Source organism: Schistocerca serialis, chromosome 6, assembly GCF_023864345.2.
Source record: "Schistocerca serialis cubense isolate TAMUIC-IGC-003099 chromosome 6, iqSchSeri2.2, whole genome shotgun sequence".
NCBI classification, from domain to species: Eukaryota; Metazoa; Arthropoda; class Insecta; order Orthoptera; family Acrididae; genus Schistocerca; species Schistocerca serialis.
The window spans coordinates 555,230,137-555,253,848 of NC_064643.1; the positions used below are offsets into that span (position 1 = coordinate 555,230,137).

At 40.0% G+C, this 23,712-nt stretch overlaps 1 protein-coding gene across 1 annotated transcript in view; it reads right to left on the reverse strand.

Moving 5' to 3' along the window:
* Positions 1–23,712, reverse strand: part of LOC126483684 (guanine nucleotide-binding protein G(o) subunit alpha) — a 563,590-nt gene that overhangs the window by 11,063 nt on the left and 528,815 nt on the right. Inside the window, exon 7 of the mRNA XM_050106766.1 lies at positions 13,898–14,051. Coding sequence (XP_049962723.1) covers positions 13,898–14,051 — 154 coding nt within the window. The remainder of the gene's footprint in view (positions 1–13,897; positions 14,052–23,712) is intronic.

Sequence of the window (23,712 nt, forward strand, 5' to 3'; positions counted from 1 at the left end):
TCATAAATTTTAATCGAGTAGATCAAAAAAGTCTGGGAAGGTATAGGATGACATGGGCACTGCAAAGTCAAATGCCTAACACTGCAAAGAATTTTACTGTAGTAACCCACTGGAACACAGGAGTAGCTAGAGATACTGTTCTGAGCACATGCGTAGGGGGAAGGGGGTCACATCCCCCTCCCATTAAAAGATTGTGACCACTGACCCCCAACCCCTGCCAGGACTGTACCCTGGACCCACGACACAGCTAATGTTTGTGAGGTACGACAGTTTAATAATGATGAAGTATTGACTGGAGGGGGGGGGGGGGGGGGGCAGGGGGGGTAATAGATGAGGAGGATTAATAGCCAGATAGCTTTGAAACAAAAGTGCCATCTTTGGTTAGTGGAGACTTATTAGGTGCTGAAGTGAGTTTCTGAGGTACTGCATTTGCATCAGTTTGTTGGCAAACGCCATTGAGAAGTACCAACAGACACCGTGAATATGCACTGCAGAATTATATGGCAGCGAGAATGAACTGCAGTCATTGAAAAGTACCAATAGGCATTGAGAACACAAAAAGGGAAGCATATACTACTGAGACTGCATTGCAATAACTTAGTGCCCAAATGTAAGTCAAGAGAAAACTGAGAGAAGAGTCCCAAAGATCTGCATGAGTTATGTGTCATAGCAGCAGATGTCAGTTCAGTACTGACAGGGTCAAAGAAAAATGATGAAAACCTCATGGACCAAAAATAAAAAAGCTTGTGAGAAGATGCCAGAAAAAGCTGATAGGTGAATGACACACACAGGAAAAAATATTGAGAGTGAGAGCTGACACTCTTCTGAAAATCACAAATTATCTGACAGAAAAAGAAAAGAAATGGTTGAGTAGTTTGTACTGTATAATGAGCCATGTTTCCTTGAAGCCACTATTACATCAAACACATTTGTGCAAGAAGTTGCAAGAAAAATAAAAGGATTCAGTGCAAGAAATATGAGGGGTTATTTCTAAGCATAAACGCCTATTTTAATGAATGGGAGACCAATTTTCTGTACTGAGAGAGCAGTGTTGAAGCTTATACTAATTTCTTATCTAATGGGATGACTGTGGGACATCTTATTTTATAAAAGCGATGGATGAACATGTCGTAAGTTGATGAATGCAATGTGACAAAGAAAATTTATGCATAATGAAAAGTGGAAGGGTTTATCACAGGCAAAATGGATTCATAAAGAATTAAAAAAAAGTAAAAAGTTCAAAAAATATTGTGGGCACAGAAACAGCCATTTTGATAAGCTGAAAGAAGTGAAAGTACTGTATTAGCAATATTACTTGTGCATACCAGCAAGAAAGAATGATTATGTTATTTATTTTATTTCCTCTATAATGTGCTCTGTTATTTATATTTCCATTGTGCAGTGGTACCTTTAATTAAGTGTATATACACTGACCAGTCATGTAATGTGATCATCTGTCAAAGCTCAAATAACTATCTTTTTCAGCATGGACCACTGCAAGACATGCTGGAAGAGAGTTAGTGAGGTTCTCACAGGGAAGTGGAGCCACGCTAATTCCAGTACCTCGGTCAGCTGCGCTATGTTTCTCTGTTGAGAATCCATGGCATGAACAGCCCAATTGAAGTAGTCCCACAGATTCTCGAAGGGTTTAAATCTGGGTTGTTTGGTGGTCAGGGAAGTAGAGTAAACTCATCCTAGAGCTATTTGAATCATGCACATACACTGTGAGCTGTGTGACACATTGCATTGTCCTGCTGGTAGATGCCATCGTGCTGAGGAAAAATAAACTGCATGCACGGGTGGATGCGGTCTCCCAGGATAGATGCATAATTGTGTTGGCTCATTGTGCCTTCCTGAATGACAAAATTTAGCAGGGAATGCCACATGAACATTCCAATGACAATCCCTCCTCCGGCTGGATCCTTTGCTTTCAGACGTTTCATGCAGTATATGCCAATGGCTGTCTATCAAATGGACCATAAAATGTGATTCAACTGAAAAAGCTACCTGTCACCAATCAATGGGCGTCCAGTTTAGGTATTGGTATGCAAATTCCATTCTTCATCATTGATGAACAGCAATTAGTATGGGTGCATGAAACAGACACATGCCTGTATGCAGCAATATTTGCTGAATGATTACTAAGGAGAAACTGTTGGTAGCCCCTTGGTGCACTTGGACAGTCAGCTGCTCAACAGCTACACATCTATTCACTCAACCACATCTCAGCGGCTGTCGTTCAACCCTGTCACCTACAGCCTTGGTGCATCACAGTTGCCTGGGCACCGGTGTTGGACAGTGCCATCCTGCCATGCACATTATACTTTAACCACAGTGGCTTGTGAACAGTTTGCAAACTTAGTCACTTTGAAAATGCTTCCACCCTTGGTCTGGAAGCCAATGATCATACCCTTTTGGATATCAGATAAATCATTCCATTTCCACATTACTGATTATGACCGCACTGTTTTTCGTGTCCCCTGACACATTTTATGTACCCTCCACTGCTAGTATTGCCATCTTCCATGCCATTGGTTATTGCACATTAACACTTAATATAGAAAGTGGTCACTTTAATGTGACTGGACCATATATGTGTGTGAGGTGAAAATGCTGCCAAAAACAAATTTGAATAATTCCACTATGATTTTGTTGTATGTGGAGCAACAGAAAAAAATAAGGTGATCTATACACTTTCCACAAATGTATAATTTCATGAAAGGGTACCCTACATCTATTTCTAAACATGTTGTGTACTCATATGTGCATAATTTTCATAAGTTAACTGGGTAATCAGTTTTTGTATTATTGTCTGTGTAAACACACAGTTTTGTTTCACACTCTTATTCACATGGGTGGATAAGACAATGAACACACTAAAAAATCTAATGTTAGGAAGATACTAATCAGTACTTATGTTGTAAATAACTTATAGTCAATTTGGGACAAATTAAGTGCAAAAATAGGTAAATGATGGTAATATGTGTGGATACTGTAAGGCAATATGAAGTTTATTTTCAGACTGATGTAATAAAATTTTGGTGTAGTAAATAAAGTATGATGTAAGTCAACAGCTGTGTAGTGTGTCGCTCAGGGTTCACAGACGAAATACTGAGAAAGTTACTGCTGCAGGGGGGCCTCCAAGTGCAACTGTAGCATCTGGGCAGTCCAGGCACGGAACCAGTGTGTGTCTTTGCCTCTAGGTCAAAGCAAAATTTGCACAGTAAACAGACTAGAAAAACAGACATGACAAATGGATGACTAAACAAAACATGGAGTTTTGAGAGCATCAACAAATTAAACATTTATCAAGATAATGCAGGAATGGTTTTAGAGAGGAACATTCTTGGCAAGTATGAGTTTGATTTAGTGTAGAAAAAGAAGGTGTCATGCAGCTGTAATTTGATTGGTGAGGTGAACATTTAGAACTGGGCAGTGAGAAGTATGAACATTCCCATAGCAAATTTTGAAGACTAATAGAAAGGAGACACTCCTAGTATAGAACTCTTCACTGCTACAGCTCATGTGACGGAGATATGGCATATGGCTTTGACCATGTTTTTAAGTGATTACAATCAGTAGGAGAGTCACTGCCTCTTAACGCCAGAGGCCAGTCACCATTTGTGGAGGCTCCTTTCCTTCCAGGATACAGCATTCACATCATGCCAATGACCAGCACTGTGTACAAACTAATCAATGACAAGCAATACAGTTCTACAATCACCTGTCGGTATCACATTTGTCTCAAGCACTAAACAAAATCATAGGAAAGTGACACTAAGGAATTTAATAATACTATGACCATGATATTGTTTCCTTCTTGGATGGTAGTGTGTGATGGAGAAATATTTATTGTGCCAGAAACAGTTTTGTAAAAGGGTAATTGCAATTAAACACTTAAAATATTGTGTGAAAGTAAAAGCAATGTCCTGTATTTATATTATTGCAACTGCCACGCTTCATCCTTTTATTTGTTTTTAATTGTAAATGCTCACTCAAGGTTAAAAATTATTTCAAAATTAATAATTTTAATTTACTTCAGTTAATTTCAGAAAGTGGGACCTTAACAAAATCCACCACTACAACATATTGTATCCATCTAGGCAGTGACAAGCTTATTTTGTACATTAAATATACCAGGATTATGTATACTTCACATTTAAATTAAATATTTGAAAGATTTCCACTGTAGACACTCTTGTAAGACAAACACAATAGTAAATTATTGTTACTGTCACACTTATTAAAGTGACACATTAACAAAATATTGATAAGCCCAGTAGTAACTACACTGCTAGGCTGATTTTTATTTATTTAATTTATCTTTTTAGCACCCATATTATCAGATTCAGGATACTGGACATGTCAAATTACAAAACATTTTATAATGTTATATACTCACATCATGTACAAAAAACTTATCATTCTTATCAACCCATCTTTGTAATCAAAACATTATTCTACTTAATTAGATTATAAAATTATATAAGTACATACAGATAAAATAAAAGATAGAATTTTGATCAATTTTACTATAACTATTAAATACTAGTACTTTAGTTAAATAGGCATAGTAACATATAGCACAACAGTTTGGCCATAAGTAGATACATACATTGATGAATGAAGTTTAGTTTTATCTGGGAATACTTTAATAATTATGAATTTTTGTTTACAGAGATTATGATGCAGACCTTCAGATTTGAGTAAAATTCCAGGTATTCATTAATGCTGTAGAAGCTGTTGTTTATTAGTAGATTTTTTAATGTATTAATTTTTTATGTTATCAGGCAAAACACTGTACAGAATTTTTGATTTGTAAACAACACTGGCCTGATGTATTGATTTTCTGTGCACATCCCTATGATAGTCATCCCTGTTCCTTGTTTTGATAATTGTGGATCTCAATATTAAAAAAAGATGAAATTTTACATATTTTAATGAAGCAGATACTTTAAATATAAATATAGATGGTATAAGGCCATGATTTTTAATTCCTTAAAAATACATATATGTGATTCTCTGTAAGTAGCATCACTTATTAATCTTACAGATTTCTTTTGAAGTTTAAAAGACTGTTTTGCAAAAGATGTGTTTCCCCAGAATACTATACCATACCTCAGTAAACTATGCATGTATGCATAATAAGCAATTAACACTGTTTTGGTACTGTAGCAATCTTTAAGCATTCTTAATGTGTAACTGCACTTGCTCAATTTTTTGTTAAGCATTTCTACATGTTTTTTTTCCATCTGAGATGCTCATCCACCCATAATCCTAAAAATGTTATGTGATCGTTTTCCTGAATTTGGCTATTCAATAATGTGAATTTTACATTGATCCTATTTTTTCCTTATATGGTTGAAGGTCATCCATACAGTTTTCTAGTCGTTGACAACCAGACAGTTATCTTTAAACCAATTTTCAGTCACTTCTGTTTTGTCAATTTTTTTGCTGCATCTCTTAATCATTCTTCCCTTTTATACAGAAGCTGGTATCATCAGCAAATAATATAGTATCAGCTGTTGAAAATTGTTGTGGTAGGTCATCAATAAAAACCAAGAACAACAATGGTCCCAATACCGAGCCCTGAGGCACCCAATAATTAACTGTTTTATATTCAGAATGGTATACATCACCATCCCAAGAAATTGGCACTCTTTGTTTCTTATTAGTTAAATATGACTTGAACCTCTTGTAGGAAACACCACGGGCACCATAATTATATAGTTTTGACAGTAGTAGATTATGATTTTTAAGATAAGTCACATTGGAAAGGTCCTAAAACAACCCACAGATCAGTTCCATGTCCTCAATAGCTTTGTAAACAAGTATTAGGCAAGTGAAAAGAGTCGTTTGCATTGATTTGCCTTTTCTGAAACCACTCTGTGCATTTATAAAATTTTTATTTTTGTTTAGGAAGTCTAGCAATCTATCATGCATTATTTTTTCAATTATTTTCGAAAATACATGCAATAATGATAGTCTGAAATTTTTAATGTCAAACTTGTCACCACTTTTATAAACTGGTATTATTATTGACTGCTTAAGTTTACTTGGAAACACACTAGTTTCAAGGGAGCCATTGATTACATCTACAAGTTGAGAGACAACATTATCAGTACTATATTTAATAATTTTGTCAGGGATACCATCAAATCCACAGGTGATTTTACTCTGATAGCCTTTTGTATGTCTTCGGGTGTTATGGGATAAAGGCATGTCCTTTCATTTATTGGAGTTTGGATTATATTTACTTGTGATCGGATTTTGGGCTACATTAATGTAATAACCATTAAATATATTAGTTATTAGAAGTGGATCATCAACAATATCATTTCTGTGTTTTATAGTGATTTTATTACTTGCATTTGCATGTTTGCCTGTATGATTATTAATAAGTTTCCACACTGATCTAATTTTATTGTTCCCCTTTCTGATATATGAATCATCATGCTTATTTTTGTAGCTTTTTCCTATAACACTTTACATATGGTTTCATGTAGTATTTTGTTTTGCACACTTATATAGCATTCTAAGACTTTCTGATGACTCTTTGATTTCACTTGTTTCCCCTGAATTTGATTTTTTGTTTATTTTTGTTCTCTTCAGAGGGACTGAATACCACAGCAGTATTTATAATTTGACAAGAACTTGTTGAATTTTATATCTACAGAACTAATGGTTTCCATGTTCCAGTTTGCACTTTTTAACATGAGATTAAAGACCCTAATGCTGTCATCATTAATTAATCTTCTCTCAATCATCTCTTGTTGTCACTATTCTCATGATATTTCTTCAAAGTCAATTTAATTGCTTGATGATCAGAGAAACCTGTATCAAATACCTCATTCATAGTCACATTTTGATTTGTCAATGAATATTTGGTCAACAGTACTTTCACTTTTGCTGCCATACATATGTCCATATTGTATGTTTTTAGTGGATTAACCAGTTTCTGCCCTTTTTTATAGTTGTCCTTTACATTAACATTGAAATCCCCAAGCATAATTATGTATTTTTACTGACTATTTGGTCAGTTCAGAAGATTTTCCAGACTTTCTGAGAACAATTGAAAATTGTTGGATGGTGACCTATATATAATGCAATTATAATTTTACTTTCTGTTAGTTCACATAAACCATATTCAAAATCTTTTTCCATATATCAGACATTTTTAAACCTAATTTACTTTGATTTAATATCTGGTCTTATAGACACATGTTCCACCCCCTCTGTATGTTTTCCCTTCAAAAGCTGCTGATCAACAGGCAGTCTGTAATCCCAGCTGCACATTTTTGTATTTCTTGCAGCCCGTGTTCAGTTACACACAAGACTGAAATCTCCTTCAGGACCTCTAGCTCATATAACTTACTGGTTAAGCCCTCTGCTCTATGATATAAGAGAGTTCAAGAATTATTCAGTTCTATGAGAGGTATATTTCCTGCCTGGAAAATTCTCTGAAGAGTAGACTGTAGCCTTCTTTTCATTTCTGTCTTGATTTTCACCTCCTGGGAGTTTGTGCAGTAGATTGGACCATAAAAAATCATTCATGTGTTGTTTGGATGTTGTCCTTTCCCTGGTGGTTCATCGTGATCAGCTGTTTTTGTTTTCTGTCCACTCTGGTAGAGCTTCATCCTCAGTCTTTTTACATAGTTACATGGTTTTTGTGCTGCTTCCTTGTCATTTGTTCATTCCACAGAAGGTGTACTGACTGTTAACTTTTAGGTTTCTTCTTCTGTCATTTTCTCATACTGTATGCACTGTGGTGATATTGTCTTCTGTGCTGCTTCCTTGTCACTTGTGCGTTCCATAGAATGCATATTAACCATCAATTTTTTGGTTTTGTCTTCTGTTATTTTTCCATATTGTCAGTATTGTAACCAATAACATATGAACAAAATTTTGAAAATAGATTCACTATTTTTAAGTTTATAGGCTCTGTGGGAAGTGAATTGAATATTTTTATGTCAGTATAACTAGAACCTCTTTGTACTTATGACAGGGTTTTTAATTTCTAGTGGATAGTATCATGTTTCTAATGTCCATCATGTGGATTTTTATGTTACTTTCATAGACAGTAGAGTTCTTATAATGAAGCATACTGGGCAAAATGTGTGTTAGGAAGTAATGGTAAGCATTCCCAGAAGTCTAAACCAGGTTCTTGCACTCAAGTTCTTGCACTCAGCAAATAACACAATCAATCTTTTCTACACAATGACAATTTTTGGTCCAGGAAAAGTGTCAGAAAAATCTTCTGCTTCAACTATTTTTAGCATAGTAATTATTTAAAACAATCCAAATACTTGGTAGTCACCATGCTTTTGTGTGTGTATGTAACATGCACTGTTAAATCACTCTTATTTCAGCATGGCAATCTTCTTCCATGGATTAAACAATAACATACCATTATAAAGACTTAGCAGATCATACAAATGATAAAAAGTTTAAATACATTCAATTTTTCTCAAACTATACAGCTTTCAGCAATATTTTCATTATTTTACTCTTCTTTATGTTGAGGAACATAGGATTTGTTGTTATAATTACAAAATGGATGGCTGTTGTAATGAAAGACAAATTCTACAACTAACTTTCAGTGAATGAAACTGTGCAAGTATCGGATCATCTTTTCTTGTCTTCTGTACAAAAAAACCACCTACTGTTTCTTTTTTTTTCTTTCACTCCACTTTCTTCAACAATAAACTCAATGCAGTGTTATTTGTTGCCATTTTTAGGCTCTTTCACGTTAATATGTTGCATTATGAGGACTGTAGTGTCATTTTATCAGTTCATCCCCAAATTCCGCTGGATTTCTATACTGCAACGGTATCCCACTACAATGCCAGTATAATGGTAGCATGCACCATCTTGCTACAGAACATATCATGTGGGAATTTGAAAGACTTTGTTATCAGAATGTCACTTGTGTCATCTTCCGTGATTGTAAACAGCGCATTGCATTGTTAGCTACAACAGGCTCACTTAGTTGGTGCTGCACATTTTAACAATTTGGACCAATATAAAATCACCCTGCAGTGTTCTTCTTTGGCACGTAAGTGTAGAAGTGTGCACAGAATCAGCTAAGTGAAACATCTGTGCAATATGCACGTATTTCTACATAAAAGCTGACTTCGGAATTTTCCTTTGTGTCAGACCACATGTAAATGATTCGTGTGTGCCAACTTGAAGTGCTAGATTCCCATATTTTTACTGGCCAATTCACTTCTTTATAATACTTCATTGACTGTACCAATATCCGTTTGTATTGAGACATATTGTGAAATATCCAACATCTGTGAGTGTCGCGATAAACTCATATTTTCATCATCAATTACAGGCATAAACTGAATTGTGCTCTTAAAATGTTTGAAAACAGTAGACCTATCCTTGTTCAAAACAGCTATTCTCTAAGTTCACTGTACAGTTATCGGTATGTGGAAAATATGTTATTTTGGAGTATTTTCGGATGCTTAAAAAACTTTATTTTCTTAAGTTACTGGTAAGAGTGTTTTGGATATGTAATTTATTTCATAGCAAATCAGCGGTTGTGGTTCACAGTCTGCCAAAAATCTCAACACCACTGAATTTCATTATATATCAATGCCAATAAATGTACGTTTTTGAGAATTTTCAGAAGCTACCATTGTTCTCTGCATAATCTATGCACAATTTGTAGTAAATCAGTGTTTGTGATTTAGTTACTGTGGCAGGTATTCTAACTAACATATTGTGTTACATGTAGTTTTACCTTAAAGTGGCGTAGCCCTAAATATTATCTGCATTTATCATAAATTAACTGTTTTCAAGTTTGCTAACAACTATAATCAACCTCAAAATGTTTTAGGAAACCAATAATTTTTACCACAGCTTTTTGCGTTGCCTTAATAGAAATCTCACTTACTGTATTTGCTCCAAACCTTATAGGGAATTAGCAACTTTTTAGCTGAACAGATTATTAAGATAAGCAGTGGGATTTATTTAAAGCTATTTGTTCACTGCCTTGTAATGCAGCCAACTGTGAATGGTGTTCTTGAATGTGGGATGAACTGGTTGAAATTTGTAAGGAGCTGGAAATCACCCTGACTACTGTCAAATGATTGGCAGCTGCTATGAATCAATGTCAGTAAATGATGGTATCCCATAAGAAAATGGCAGCAAGGAACAGGAAAGGACATCAGGTGCACTCAGTATGTATATCTGGGGCCCTTATTCAAAATGTTGAAGAAGCTTTGCAGTCATTGAGGGAACAGGGTGCAACCAACTGCTGATTTTGGCTCACACTGTAACAAATGATCCCTGTTGTCTGGGCTACGAGGTCATACTTGGGTCATTCCAGTGGCTGGAAAAATAGGTTGAGAAGACTAGCCTTGTGTATGGAGTTTTAATGAAGCTCACAGTTTGCAGCATGTTCCCCAGAACTGATCATGGACCTTTGGTTCTGAGTCGAGTTTGTAGGACTGAACCAGAGACTTGGAAGGTTCTGTGACAAGCTAGGCTGCGACTTCCTGGACTTGCACCATAGTGTTGAGAACTGTAGGGCTCCCTAGATGGGTAACATGTGCACTACACATCAGAGGTTGCTGCTCAGGTAGCTAGATTTGTGTGTGGTGCACACAAAGTTTTTAAAGATTATGTGATGCTCCATCCAATCCAGCTAACATTAGATGTAAGAAACACAGAAATGTCAATAGTGTCGAGAAACAGCTGAAATCATTGAAACTGAACAAAGCTCCACGCCCTGATGGAATCCGTCAGATTCTGTACTGAATTTGTGGCTGAGTTAGCCTCTCTTTTAACTATAAAGTGTTGTAGATCTCTCAAACAAAAAACTGTGCTCAGTACTTTTAAAAAAGCACGTCATACCCATTTACAGAAAGGGTAGTAGAAGTGACCTACAAAACTACTGTCCAATTTCCTTGACACTGATCTTTTGCACAATCTTAGAGTAGATTCTGAGCTCTAACATAATGAGGTATCTTGAACAAAATGATCTCCTCAATGCCAACCAGCAAGGATTCCAAAAACATCGATTATGTGAAACCCAGCTCGCACTGTTCTCATATGACATACTGAAAGTTTTGGATCAAGGCAGTCATGTTGGTGCAGTATTTCTTGATTTCTGAAAAGAATTTGACTCAGTACCACACCTATGCTTATTGTTAAAAGTATGATCCTATGAGGTAGCAAGTGAAATTTGTGACTGGATTGAGGACTTTTTGGTAGGGAGGATGCAGCATTTGTTGTGGATGGAGAACCATCATTAGATATAAAAGTAACTTCAGTTGTGCCCCAAGGAAGTGTGTCGGGACCCTTGCTGTTAATGTTGCATAATAGTGACCTTGCAGACAGTATTAATATTAACATTAGGCTGTTTGCAGATGACACAATTATCTATACTGAAATACTTTCAGAAAGAAGCTGTAGAAATATTCAGTCAGCTGTTAAGGTTGCTGAGTGATACAAAGATTGGCAACTTGCTCTCAATGTTCACAAATATAAAACAGTGCACTTCACAAGACGAAAAAATGTAGTGTCCTGTGACTATAACATCAATGAGTCACTGTTGGAATCAGCCAGCTCATACAATACCTGGGTGTAACACTCTGTAGGGATATGAAATGTTATGATCATATAGGCTCAGTTGTAGGTAAAGCAGGTGGTAGACACCAGCTTATTGGCACAATGTGGGGGAAGTGCAATCTGTCTACAAAGGAGATTGTTACAAATCACTTGTGCAACCTACCCTAGAATATTGCTCAAGTGCGTGGGACCCGAACCAAATAGGACTGACAGAGAATATTGAACGTATACACAGAAGGGCAGCACATATGATCACAAGTTTGTTTAATCCATTGGAAAGTGTCACAGGGATACTGAAGGAACTGAGCTGGCAGACTGTTGAAGAAAGTCTATTAACGACATTTCAAGAACTGGCTTTAAATCATGACTCTAGGAATATAGAAAATTTCCCTATGTATCACTCACATGGGGATCGTGGGGATAAGATTAGAATAATTACTGCACGCACAGAGGTATTCAAACAATAATTCTTCCTGCACTCCATATGTAAATGGAACACAAAGAAAACCTAAGAAATGGTACAATGAGATGTACCCTCTGTCATGCACCTCATGATACTGTGCAGAGTATAGATCTAGATGTAGACATCTAGGAGGTACAGGAATGATATCCTCCAACCTATTACTTACAAATCTGTGTGCTGGCTCTTTTCAAACATGAGCAACAGCAATGAACCACATACAGGTCACCTGATGGACAACTTCCTGCATGGTGAGGAGGGTATCACTAGAATGCCATAGGCACTGTGCTCACCAGACATGAAATCTGTCGAACATGTCTGAGATTTGTTTAGATGAGGTAGAGAAAATAGGCCAGTGCCACTAAGAACTGTTCAAAAGCTGAAGACTGCTTTCCTTAACAACTGTCAGTTTCGTTCTCAGGAATTTCTCAGTACTCACTGACTCATGCAAGACTGGTATCCTATGATCACAGTTTTAAAGAACAGTAATTATGACTGTTTTATCTATTCCTGAGCTATTCAACTGGTGCATGTATATTGCCCTCTTACATCTTGAGCCTTACAGACAATAATTATACAACACCTATATCAGCATATTCTAATTCATCTGACAGTAGATGCAATGCACTGCATTGAACAATTGTCTTTAGATAATTAGTTATGCTTCATCTGATATTCTAATTATTTTGGCCAGTGTCCTTTAACAAGACTACAATATTTAAATTTAAGATAAAAATTATATCTTTCAAGAGGAAAAGCAATCCTGAGTAGGAGAATGTTACTGGTATGAGTCTCACAATTATGATGGAGATATTAGGTAAGAGTTATTGTAACTCTGACTGATAGTGCACAGAAAACAGTAAATGGTGAAACATGTAGAAAATGAGATGAGAAAAATAAGGAAACATGTCTGGAATTTTTCGTAATTATCTAGAACAGTGTCATCCACTGATAAAAATCCTTTAACAGAGGAATTATCTAAAGGTCTAGGTCAAACTGAGGGGATCCATTGCAGACATAATTTTATAATGAAAAACAACAAAGTAAATGTACAATAGAACATATTAGGTATAAATTCTTTAAGAAAAATGTGCATAAGGATTAGAAATTCTGTCAATGTAAAATCATTTTAAGTGGAACATAAGCTTTAATAGTACAAGGACCAGAAAGGAAATCACGAGTATCTTTTCAAAGGAACAAACATGGAATTCACCTTAATCACGTTATGGGAGCCACAGACAACCTAAATCTGGATGGTCAGCTGTGTGGATCTGAAAGACACTTCCTCTTGAAAGTGAATCTAGTGCCATTCATTCCATTTATTCATTGATTCAGCATAACAACTGTGCTCTCTTGTTTAGTTTCAAGTAATAAGCAACTGGATCTTAGAAATAGTTAACTCTGAAGCTTTGAGTGCTAATTAATTTATTCACAAGCAACCTTACAAAAGGCCAAAGGAAATACAGAGATTCATAAACATGTTAGCAAATTGTACAGAATTTATTGAAAAGTGAAAAACAAGGAAAAGAAATACAAGAATATTGTCTGACATTTTTAGTGTACCCTATTTACCTTCTTAAAGTTGAAAAACAAACAAACTGTGTTTTTATTCTAGTAATATTTATTTATTTCAAACCAGTTTTTCACCAATGAGCTGCAAACTGGTTTGAAATACATGATTATTAGTAGAACAAAAAAAAAAGTTTGTTTTTCAACTTTACATATGAAATTGTTCTGCTAAGAAGTGACAGAAAGAGTGGTAAGTTTACTGTTTACTTGGCACATTATTACCACATAACTGCTGTAGTTTCTGTTATATAAAATAAAGATTAAGTGCACTTCTGCTTAACTTACCAGCATATTCAGGGAAGCATATCGTCAAAGGAGACTTCTTTATCTTTTCCTCAAAAAGATCTTTTTTGTTCAGGAATAGGATGATTGATGTATCGGTAAACCATTTGTTGTTACAGATAGAATCAAAAAGTTTTAAACTTTCCTGCATACGGTTCTGTAACAAAAATGATAATTTATTCACAAACAAATTTACACATAATAAAAAAATACAGTGTTTCATAAACACGAAAGTAAACTGCAGAAAATATATTCCAAGATGAAAAATGTTTGCGAGAAGATATAAACTGTAATATTAATATTAAATCTGCTGAGTTGTCAGTTAAATGTTGCAAAAGAATGACAGATGAATGAATGAAGATGTTATCAGTGGCAAATAGTACTTATTCTGATGAAACTGTGCTAACATGATATTTTGAGGGAGAAGTACCAAATGGCTAGGTCACACACACAACACCATGTCTATGATACAACACTGCACACGATATATGCTAAATTCGTGAAATTTTTTTTATCTACCATACTGTTTTGTGCATTTCTACTGTGATTTTCTTACAAAGTATGTGATAAGGTTGTAATGTTGCAAATCTGGATTGTATATTGTTTCAAAAGACAGCACGTTAACATACATACTATTGGCACACACTATTATCACCATATCCTTCATGTGACATCTGATAACATATTTAAAATAATCAAAGAATGGAAACTTGAGGCAGGAGTATCAAAAATGTAGGAATATAGCAGAGATGAGGAGGAGGCTAAGGTGGGGATGGGGAGGGATACTATGGTGGGGGTGGTGGACAGAAGTGTTGTAGGTTAGGTGGAGGGCAGAGGAGAGGTGGGTCGGTGGGGGGGTGAGGGGGGTGGGTGGGTGGGGGGGGGGGGGGAAGTAGCGGAAAAGGAGAGAATGGAATGACGACTGTGTAGTGATGGAATGGGAAGGAATGGGAACAGGGAAGGGGCTGGATGGGTGAAAACAGTGACTAATGAAGGTTGAGGCCACGAAGGTTATGGGAACGTAGGATGTATTGCAGGGAAAGTTCCCACCTGCACAATTCAGAACTGCTGGTGTTGGTGGGAAGGATCCATATGGCACAGGCTGTGAAGCAGTCATTGAAATGAAGGATATCACATTTGGCAGTGTGTTCAACAACAGGGTGGTCCACTTGTTTCTTGGCCACAGTTTGTTGGTGGCCATTCATGTGGACAGACAGCTTGTTGGTTGTCATGCCTACATAGAGTGCAGCACAGTGGTTGCAGCTTAGCTTGCAGACCAAGTGATTGATGGGATAGGTATACCAAGTGATTGATGGGATAGGGATGTTAGTGACTGGATTGGAGTAGGTGGTGGTGGGAGGATGTATGGGGCAGGACTTGGATGTAGGTCTATTATAGGGGTATGAGCCATGAAGTAGGTCCTTGCTCCTTCCACCTGTGTCAATACAGAAAAGTTTCCTTACCCCTAGCCAGATCCTAGTCTCACATACTGTTCCTGTGTTGTTGCTTGGCTCAAGGAATCCCTCCTAATGGGCTTACCATCAAATTACCCATCTCTGGCTGCCATCCCTTCTTCCACAATGACCTCCATCTGTTCAGATTCTGCCAATCCTTAGCCCTTACCAACATAGCCCTGCAAATCCATATCACCAAAGCCCAAAACCTCCTTGCAGTACCTTCACTCCATCCACAAAGTTCTCCCACTATGCAATCCCAAATTCCTGGAACCCATAACACACACTGACACTCTTGCTCTGCAGGAACTTGAGCAACATGCACAATGCCACCTCAAAAAGCTCTCCATTTTTCTCACTTCCTAGTCATGCCTTGGAGAACTGCTGTCCACCACCTCTACAACAACCTCCAAACCTCCCCCACATCCCCATGTAGCTGACAAACCCTGTCTCGCAGACTTACTACAGTCTCGCAGACTTACTACACATATCCCACCCTCCAAAACTGCCTCCCACCACCACAAAGAATCCAGAACCTAAACAGACCTGCAACACAGTCATGAACTTCTCCTCCAGAAGCCTTAGCCCCACAGAAATTTCAGTCCTTCCCAAAGGTGTCACCTTTTGCTCCACTCCCAAATTCAATCATGCAGGGCTTGTTAAAGACCTTCTCCCTTTCTCCCGATCCCTATAGTGGAAATACCTTTTCGCCACCAACACTACCAATCAGACTCAACCAAAGACCAATATTGAACTTTACCTTACTCTGTTCACTCCTCCATCCAACTGTGATCCACCCTCACTGCCCCTAAACCACCTCCAGTTAACTTCCAGAATTTCTTAACCTCGAACCTTGCCTCACCATCATTCCCCAAATCCCTCAACATGCAAACTAACCTTACATCTGCAGAAAGAACCACAGTCCATTATCTAAAAACTGATCTTGTCAGTTGGAAAGCTTGTCAATTGGAAAGCCTACATAGCATGTAACACAGTGGTTGCAGCTTAGCTTGTAGACCACATGACTGATTTCGCAGGTAGCCCTGCCTTTGATGGGATAGGAATGTTAGTGACTGGACTGGAGGAGGTGGTGGTGGGAGGATGTACAGGACAGGTCTTGTATCTAGGTCTATTACAGGGTTATGAGCCATGAGGTAAGGGAATGGGAGCAGGGGTTGTGTAAGAATGGACAAGTATATTGTGTAAGTTTGGTGGACGTCAGAGTACCACTGTGGGAGGAGTGAGAAGGATAGTGGACAGGACATTTCTCATTTCAGGGCACGGCGAGAGGTAATTGAAACCCTGGCAGAAAATGCAATTCAGTTACTCCAACCTGCGAGATACTGTGTTACGAGGGGAATGCTCCTCTGTGGCCAGACGGTGGGACTTTATACAGTTGTTCCAAATATGATATCAGGGACAAAGCAGACGAGTGGAATCGGGCCGTATGCGAATCCGGGTTCATCGATGATTTGTATCTTGTCTTGAAATCTTCAGCCGAATTGCTGCGAGAAGAAGGTGAAAATCGTCTCTCGACTGCGCAAAACCTCTGATACCCACTTTTTTCTGTGTTTATACCTATTTCATAACCAACAGCATGCTCGTCATACAAAAATTGTGTGCTTCTGATCTCCATCAGACTGTACGGATTATGTTAAACAATTTTACAACAGCAACGTTTTGGCACCCAAAACAAAACACATCATATTCTTTCTCTTCCTGTCACTCCAGTGTAAATGCTTATTCGCAGGTTAAAGTTATTGGTAGTGAGGACAAGCGAACCCCTTGCGCATTGCTTGCTAATGTGCTTTCTCTTGTGTTCGCTTCAGTTTACTGGCGACTTCGCATTTTGCCCCATTACCGTGACAACCGCTACTCTGTTCGGTCACCAACAATGGATCGATTACCCAAACCTCGTTGGACCAGCGAACCAAGAGTGCGATGTCGAACAACTTCAGCAACACGAAGGTAAGAAAAAGTACAGGGTTATTACAAATGATTGAAGCGATTTCACAGCTCTACAATAACTTTATTATTTGAGATATTTTCACAATGCTTTGCACACACATACAAAAAATCAAAAAGTTTTTTTAGGCATTCACAAATGTTCGATATGTGCCCCTTTAGTGATTCGGCAGACATCAAGCCGATAATCAAGTTCCTCCCACACTCGGCGCAGCATGTCCCCATCAATGAGTTCGAAAGCATCGTTGATGCGAGCTCGCAGTTCTGGCACGTTTCTTGGTAGAGGAGGTTTAAACACTGAATCTTTCACATAACCCCACAGAAAGAAATCGCATGGGGTTAAGTCAGAAGAGCATGGAGGCCATGACATGAATTGCTGATCATGATCTCCACCACGACCAATCCATCGGTTTTCTAATCTGCTGTTTAAGAAATGCCGAACATCATGATGGAAGTGCGGTGGAGCACCATCCTGTTGAAAGATGAAGTCGGCGCTGTCGGTCTCCAGTTGTGGCATGAGCCAATTTTCCAGCATGTCCAGATACACGTGTCCTGTAAAGTTTTTTTTGCAGAAGAAAAAGGGGCCGTAAACTTTAAACCGTGAGATTGCACAAAACACGTTAACTTTTAGTGAATTGCGAATTTGCTGCACGAATGCATGAGGATTCTCTACCGCCCAGATTCGCACATTGTGTCTGTTCACTTCACCATTAAGAAAAAATGTTGCTTCATCACTGAAAACAAGTTTCGCACTGAACGCATCCTCTTCCATGAGCTGTTGCAACCGCACCGAAAATTCAAAGCGTTTGACTTTGTCATCGGTTGTCAGGGCTTGTAGCAATTGTAAACGGTAAGGCTTCTGCTTTAGCCTTTTCCGTAAGATTTTCCAAACCGTTGGCTGTGGTACGTTTAGCTCCCTGATTGCTTTATTTGTCGACTTCCGCGGGCTATGCGTGAAACTTGCCCACACGCGTTCAACCGTTTCTTCACTCACTGCAGGCCGACCCGTTGATTTCCCCTTACAGAGGCATCCAGAAGCTTTAAACTGCGCATACCATCGCCGAATGGAGTTAGCAGTTGGTGGATCTTTGTTGAACTTCGTCCTGAAGTGCCGTTGCACTGTTATGACTGACTAATGTGAGTGCATTTCAAGCACGACATACGCTTTCTCGGCTCCTGTCGCCATTTTGTCTCACTGCGCTCTCGAGCACTCTGGCGACAGAAACCTGAAGTGCGGCTTCAGCCGAACAAAACTTTATGAGTTTTTCTACGTATCTGTAGTGTGTCGTGACCATATGTCAATGAATGGAGCTACAGTGAATTTATGAAATCGCTTCAATCATTTGTAATAGCCCTGTACTTCACGCTCAAGCTACGCAAACATTTTCACCGACAGACTGACCAACAATGATCCTACGCACAGCGACCGAAACTCGTCTGTCACACAGCGCAGTCTTCGGCTTCCTGGCGGAAGGTACCAATGAGCGGTAGGGGGGGGGAGGGGGGGGGGACGTGTTCTCTATGGCTTCCGCTATGGTTTTTTTTACAAATGTTCAAAGAATGAACATGGGTCCACTGGGCGAACGACTACAGTCTGAACATCAGAAAACTAAAAGCTAAACTCTTCCCGAACAGGCCATGAAGGCCCAACGGTACCGACCGGCCGCCGTGTCATCCTCAGACGACTCGCGTCATTGGATGCTGATATGGAGGAGCATGTGGTCAGCACACCACTCTCCCGGCGGTATGTCAGTTTCCGAGACCCGAGCCGCTACTTCTCAATCAAGTAGCTCCTCAGTTTGCCTCACAACTGCTGAGAGCACCCCGCTTGCCAACAGGGCTCGACAGACCGGATGGTCACCCATCCAAGTGCTAGCCCAGCCCTACAGCGATTAACTTCGGTGATCTGACGGGAACCGGTGTTACCACTGCGGCAAGGCGAACATCAGAAAGGCGAATTTAATTTCTAGAAGTTTCAGTTTATGGCGGGGAAAATACCATCACTGCTACAAACTGATGAGAAAACCGAAGTTAAACGAATTCCTTATAGCACTCATGTGGATGACTTCACACTTTTCGTTATTTAGGGTCAACTGCCACTTTTCGCACCATTCAGATATCCTTTCTAAATCGTTTTGCAATTTGTTTTCATCTTCTGATGAATTTATTAGTTGATAAACGACAGCGTCGTCTGCAAACAACCAAAGACGGCTGCTCAGATTGTCTCCCAAATCGTTTATATAGATAAGGAACAGCAAAAGGCCTATAATACTACCTTGGGGAACGCCAGAAATCACTTCTGTTATACTCGATGACTTTCCGTCAATTACTACGAACTGTGACATCTCTGACAGGAAATCACAAATCCAATTACATAACTGAGACGATAATCCATAAGCACGCAATTTCACTACGTGCCGCTTGTGTGGTACAGTGTCAAAAGCCTTCCGGAAATCCAGAAATACGGTATCGATCTCAAATCCTTGTCAATAGCACTCAACACTTCATGTGAGTAAAAAGCTAGTTGTGTTTCACAGGAACGATGTTTTCTTAACCCATGTTGACTGTGTGTCAATAGGCCGTTTTCTTCGAGGTAATTCATAATGTTCGAACACAATATACACTCCTGGAAATTGAAATAAGAACACCGTGAATTCATTGTCCCAGGAAGGGGAAACTTTATTGACACATTCCTGGGGTCAGATACATCACATGATCACACTGACAGAACCACAGGCACATAGACACAGGCAACAGAGCATGCACAATGTCGTCACTAGTACAGTGTATATCCACCTTTCGCAGCAATGCAGGCTGCTATTCTCCCGTGGAGACGATCGTAGAGATGCTGGATGTAGTCCTGTGGAACGGCTTGCCATGCCATTTCCACCTGGCGCCTCAGTTGGACCAGCGTTCGTGCTGGACGTGCAGACCGCGTGAGACGACGCTTCATCCAGTCCCAAACATGCTCAATGGGGGACAGATCCAGAGATCTTGCTGGCCAGGGTAGTTGACTTACACCTTCTAGAGCATGTTGGGTGGCACGGGATACATGCGGACGTGCATTGTCCTGTTGGAACAGCAAGTTCCCTTGCCGGTCTAGGAATGGTAGAACGATGGGTTCGATGACGGTTTGGATGTACCGTGCACTATTCAGTGTCCCCTCGACGATCACCAGTGGTGTACGGCCAGTGTAGGAGATCGCTCCCCACACCATGATGCCGGGTGTTGGCCCTGTGTGCCTCGGTCGTATGCAGTCCTGATTGTGGCGCTCACCTGCACGGCGCCAAACACGCATACGACCATCATTGGCACCAAGGCAGAAGCGACTCTCATCGCTGAAGACGACACGTCTCCATTCGTCCCTCCATTCACGCCTGTCGCGACACCACTGGAGGCGGGCTGCACGATGTTGGGGCGTGAGCGGAAGACGGCCTAACGGTGTGCGGGACCGTAGCCCAGCTTCATGGAGACGGTTTCGAATGATCCTCGCCGATACCCCAGGAGCAACAGTGTCCCTAATTTGCTGGGAAGTGGCGGTGCGGTCCCCTACGGCACTGCGTAGGATCCTACGGTCTTGGCGTGCATCCGTGCGTCGCTGCGGTCCGGTCCCAGGTCGACGGGCACGTGCACCTTCCGCCGACCACTGGCGACAACATCGATGTACTGTGGAGACCTCACGCCCCACGTGTTGAGCAATTCGGCGGTACGTCCACCCGGCCTCCCGCATGCCCACTATACGCCCTCGCTCAAGGTCCGTCAACTGCACATACGGTTCACGTCCACACTGTCGCGGCATGCTACCAGTGTTAAAGACTGCGATGGAGCTCCGTATGCCACGGCAAAGTGGCTGACACTGTCGGCGGCGGTGCACAAATGCTGCACAGCTAGCGCCATTCGACGGCCAACACCGCGGTTCCTGGTGTGTCCGCTGTGCCGTGCGTGTGATCATTGCTTGTACAGCCCTCTCGCAGTGTCCGGAGCAAGTATGGTGGGTCTGACACACCGCAGTCATTGTGTTCTTTTTTCCATTTCCAGGAGTGTATGTTAATATATCATATCAGAAACGCCTTCGTTCGGCTGACGACACCGTACCTTTTGTCTCGAGTATAGATTGGTTGGTTGGTTTTGGAGAAGGAGACCAGACAGCGAGGTCATTGGTCTCATCGGATTAGGGAAGGACGGGGAAGGAAGTCGGCCGTGCCCTTTGAAAGGAACCATCCCGGCATTTGCCTGGAGCGATTTAGGGAAATCACGGAAAACCTAAACCAGGATGGCCGGACGCGGGATTGAACCGTCGTCCTCCCGAATGCGAGTCCAGTGTCTAACCACTGCGCCACCTCGCTCGGTCTCGAGTATAGATAAACTTCTGCAAGCAGACTTGCAAATCAGTTACAATAAGGTTAAAATAATGTGTAACTAACATACCGAAAGGTAATAAAACAAATTAACAATACCTTCTTAGAACCTGTGGATGAGTTTCTGTATTTAGGGAAGTCGAAGACACTGACTGGATAGAGAGTAACTGTGAGCTCAGTTGCTATTAGTTTTTAAACCACTATTTATTAACTAAGTTACAAAGTTTCCGACAAGACCAAACACGAAAGTTTACAATAAGTCTGTATTACCAGTTTTGATTTAACACAGGGAAACTCTTGAGTATTTTTTTTTCTCTCTAAGAAGCGTGAAAACTTTTCAAAACTCGAGGGTTGCTTGTGTAGTAATGGAGTGGTGCTTCTTGGGGATTAGAGTAGAAAAGATAAAAAATATGAGGCAAGTGATTTTCACTGTAACGAAAATTAAATCTACGTGGACGGGAGCTGTAGCAAGGGTGATCTCTGGTGGAACGTATTAGACATACGACAATTACAGGACGAAGATCTGATAGAAAATGGATAGATGGCAGCTGAAAAAGATGCAAGACGAACATGGATGCTTATAGTTGAAGATCTGAGGCATGGTTAAATTCGATAACATGGAGAATAATAAGTTTCGTGTTTGTGGGTTGCAGTTCTACATAAACGAGGGCGTTATGAAAAGTAATGCCACCGAATTTTTTATGTGAAAAATAGAATTATTAAAAATATAAGCTTTCATTATTTAATACTAGCAGAAGCCCATGAGTTTGTCCAGAACTTTAACAGTATTGATGAAGTTACCTTTTGAAACTTCCTAGCAGATTAAAACTGTGTGCTGGACCAGGGCTCGAACCTGGGACCTCTGCTTCTCGCGAGCAACCGCTCTGATACCAACTGAGCTATCTCTTTCCATTAGGTAAATTTCGAATCATATGTTGTGCTGAAATACAATGAATTACAATGCTGTATGTACCCTACATGATCAAAAGTATCTCGACACTCCTAAATAATGCGGAATTGACCACTAGATGCCACTAGAGGCCAGTATAAAAGGAGGAGTGGAGCATGGTGGTGTCGGTATTGGCGTGCTAAGAGCAGAATAGGTGGGTCAGGATAGGTCAATGACTTCGAAACTGGGCTAGTCGCGGGATGTCACCTGTATAATAGTGTCGGAAGTTCCGTGCGGCTTTTCGCGGATGATGCTGTAGTATACAGATAAGTTGCAGTATTAGAAAATTGCAGCGAAATGCAGGAAGATCTGCAGCGGATAGGCACTTGGTGCATGGAGTGGCAACTGACCCTTAACATAGACAAATGTAATGTATTGCGAATACATAGAAAAAAGGATCCTTTATTGTATGATTATATGGTAGCGGAACAAACACTGGTAGCAGTTATTTCCATAAAATATCTGGGAGTATGCGTACGGAACGATTTGAAATGGAATGATCATATAAAATTAATTGTTGGTAAGGTGGGTGCCAGGTTGAGATTCATTGGGAGAGTCCTTAGAAAATGTAGTCCATCAACAAAGGAGGTGGCTTACAAAACACTCGTTCGACCTATACTTGAGTATTGCTCATCAGTGTGGGATCCGTACCAGGTCGGGTTGACGGAGGAGATAGAGAAGATCCAAAGAAGAGCGGCGCGTTTCGTCACAGGGTTATTTGGTAAGTGTGATACCGTTACGGAGATGTTTAGCAAACTCAAGTAGCAGACTCTGCAAGCGAGGCGCTCTGCATCGCTGTGTAGCTTGCTGTGCAGGCTTCGAGAGGGTGCGTTTCTGGATGGGGTATCGAATATATTGCTTCCCCCTACTTACACCTCCCGGGGAGATCACGAATGTAAAATTAGAGAGATTCGAGCGCGCACGGAGGCTTTCCAGCAGTCGTTCTTCCCGCGAACCATACGCGACTGGAACAGGAAAGGGAGGTAATGACAGTGGCACGTAAAGTGCCCTCCGCCACACACCACTGGGTGGCTTGCGGAGTATAAATGTAGATGTAGATGTATGTGTATAAAAAAAATCCGTCAGACATTT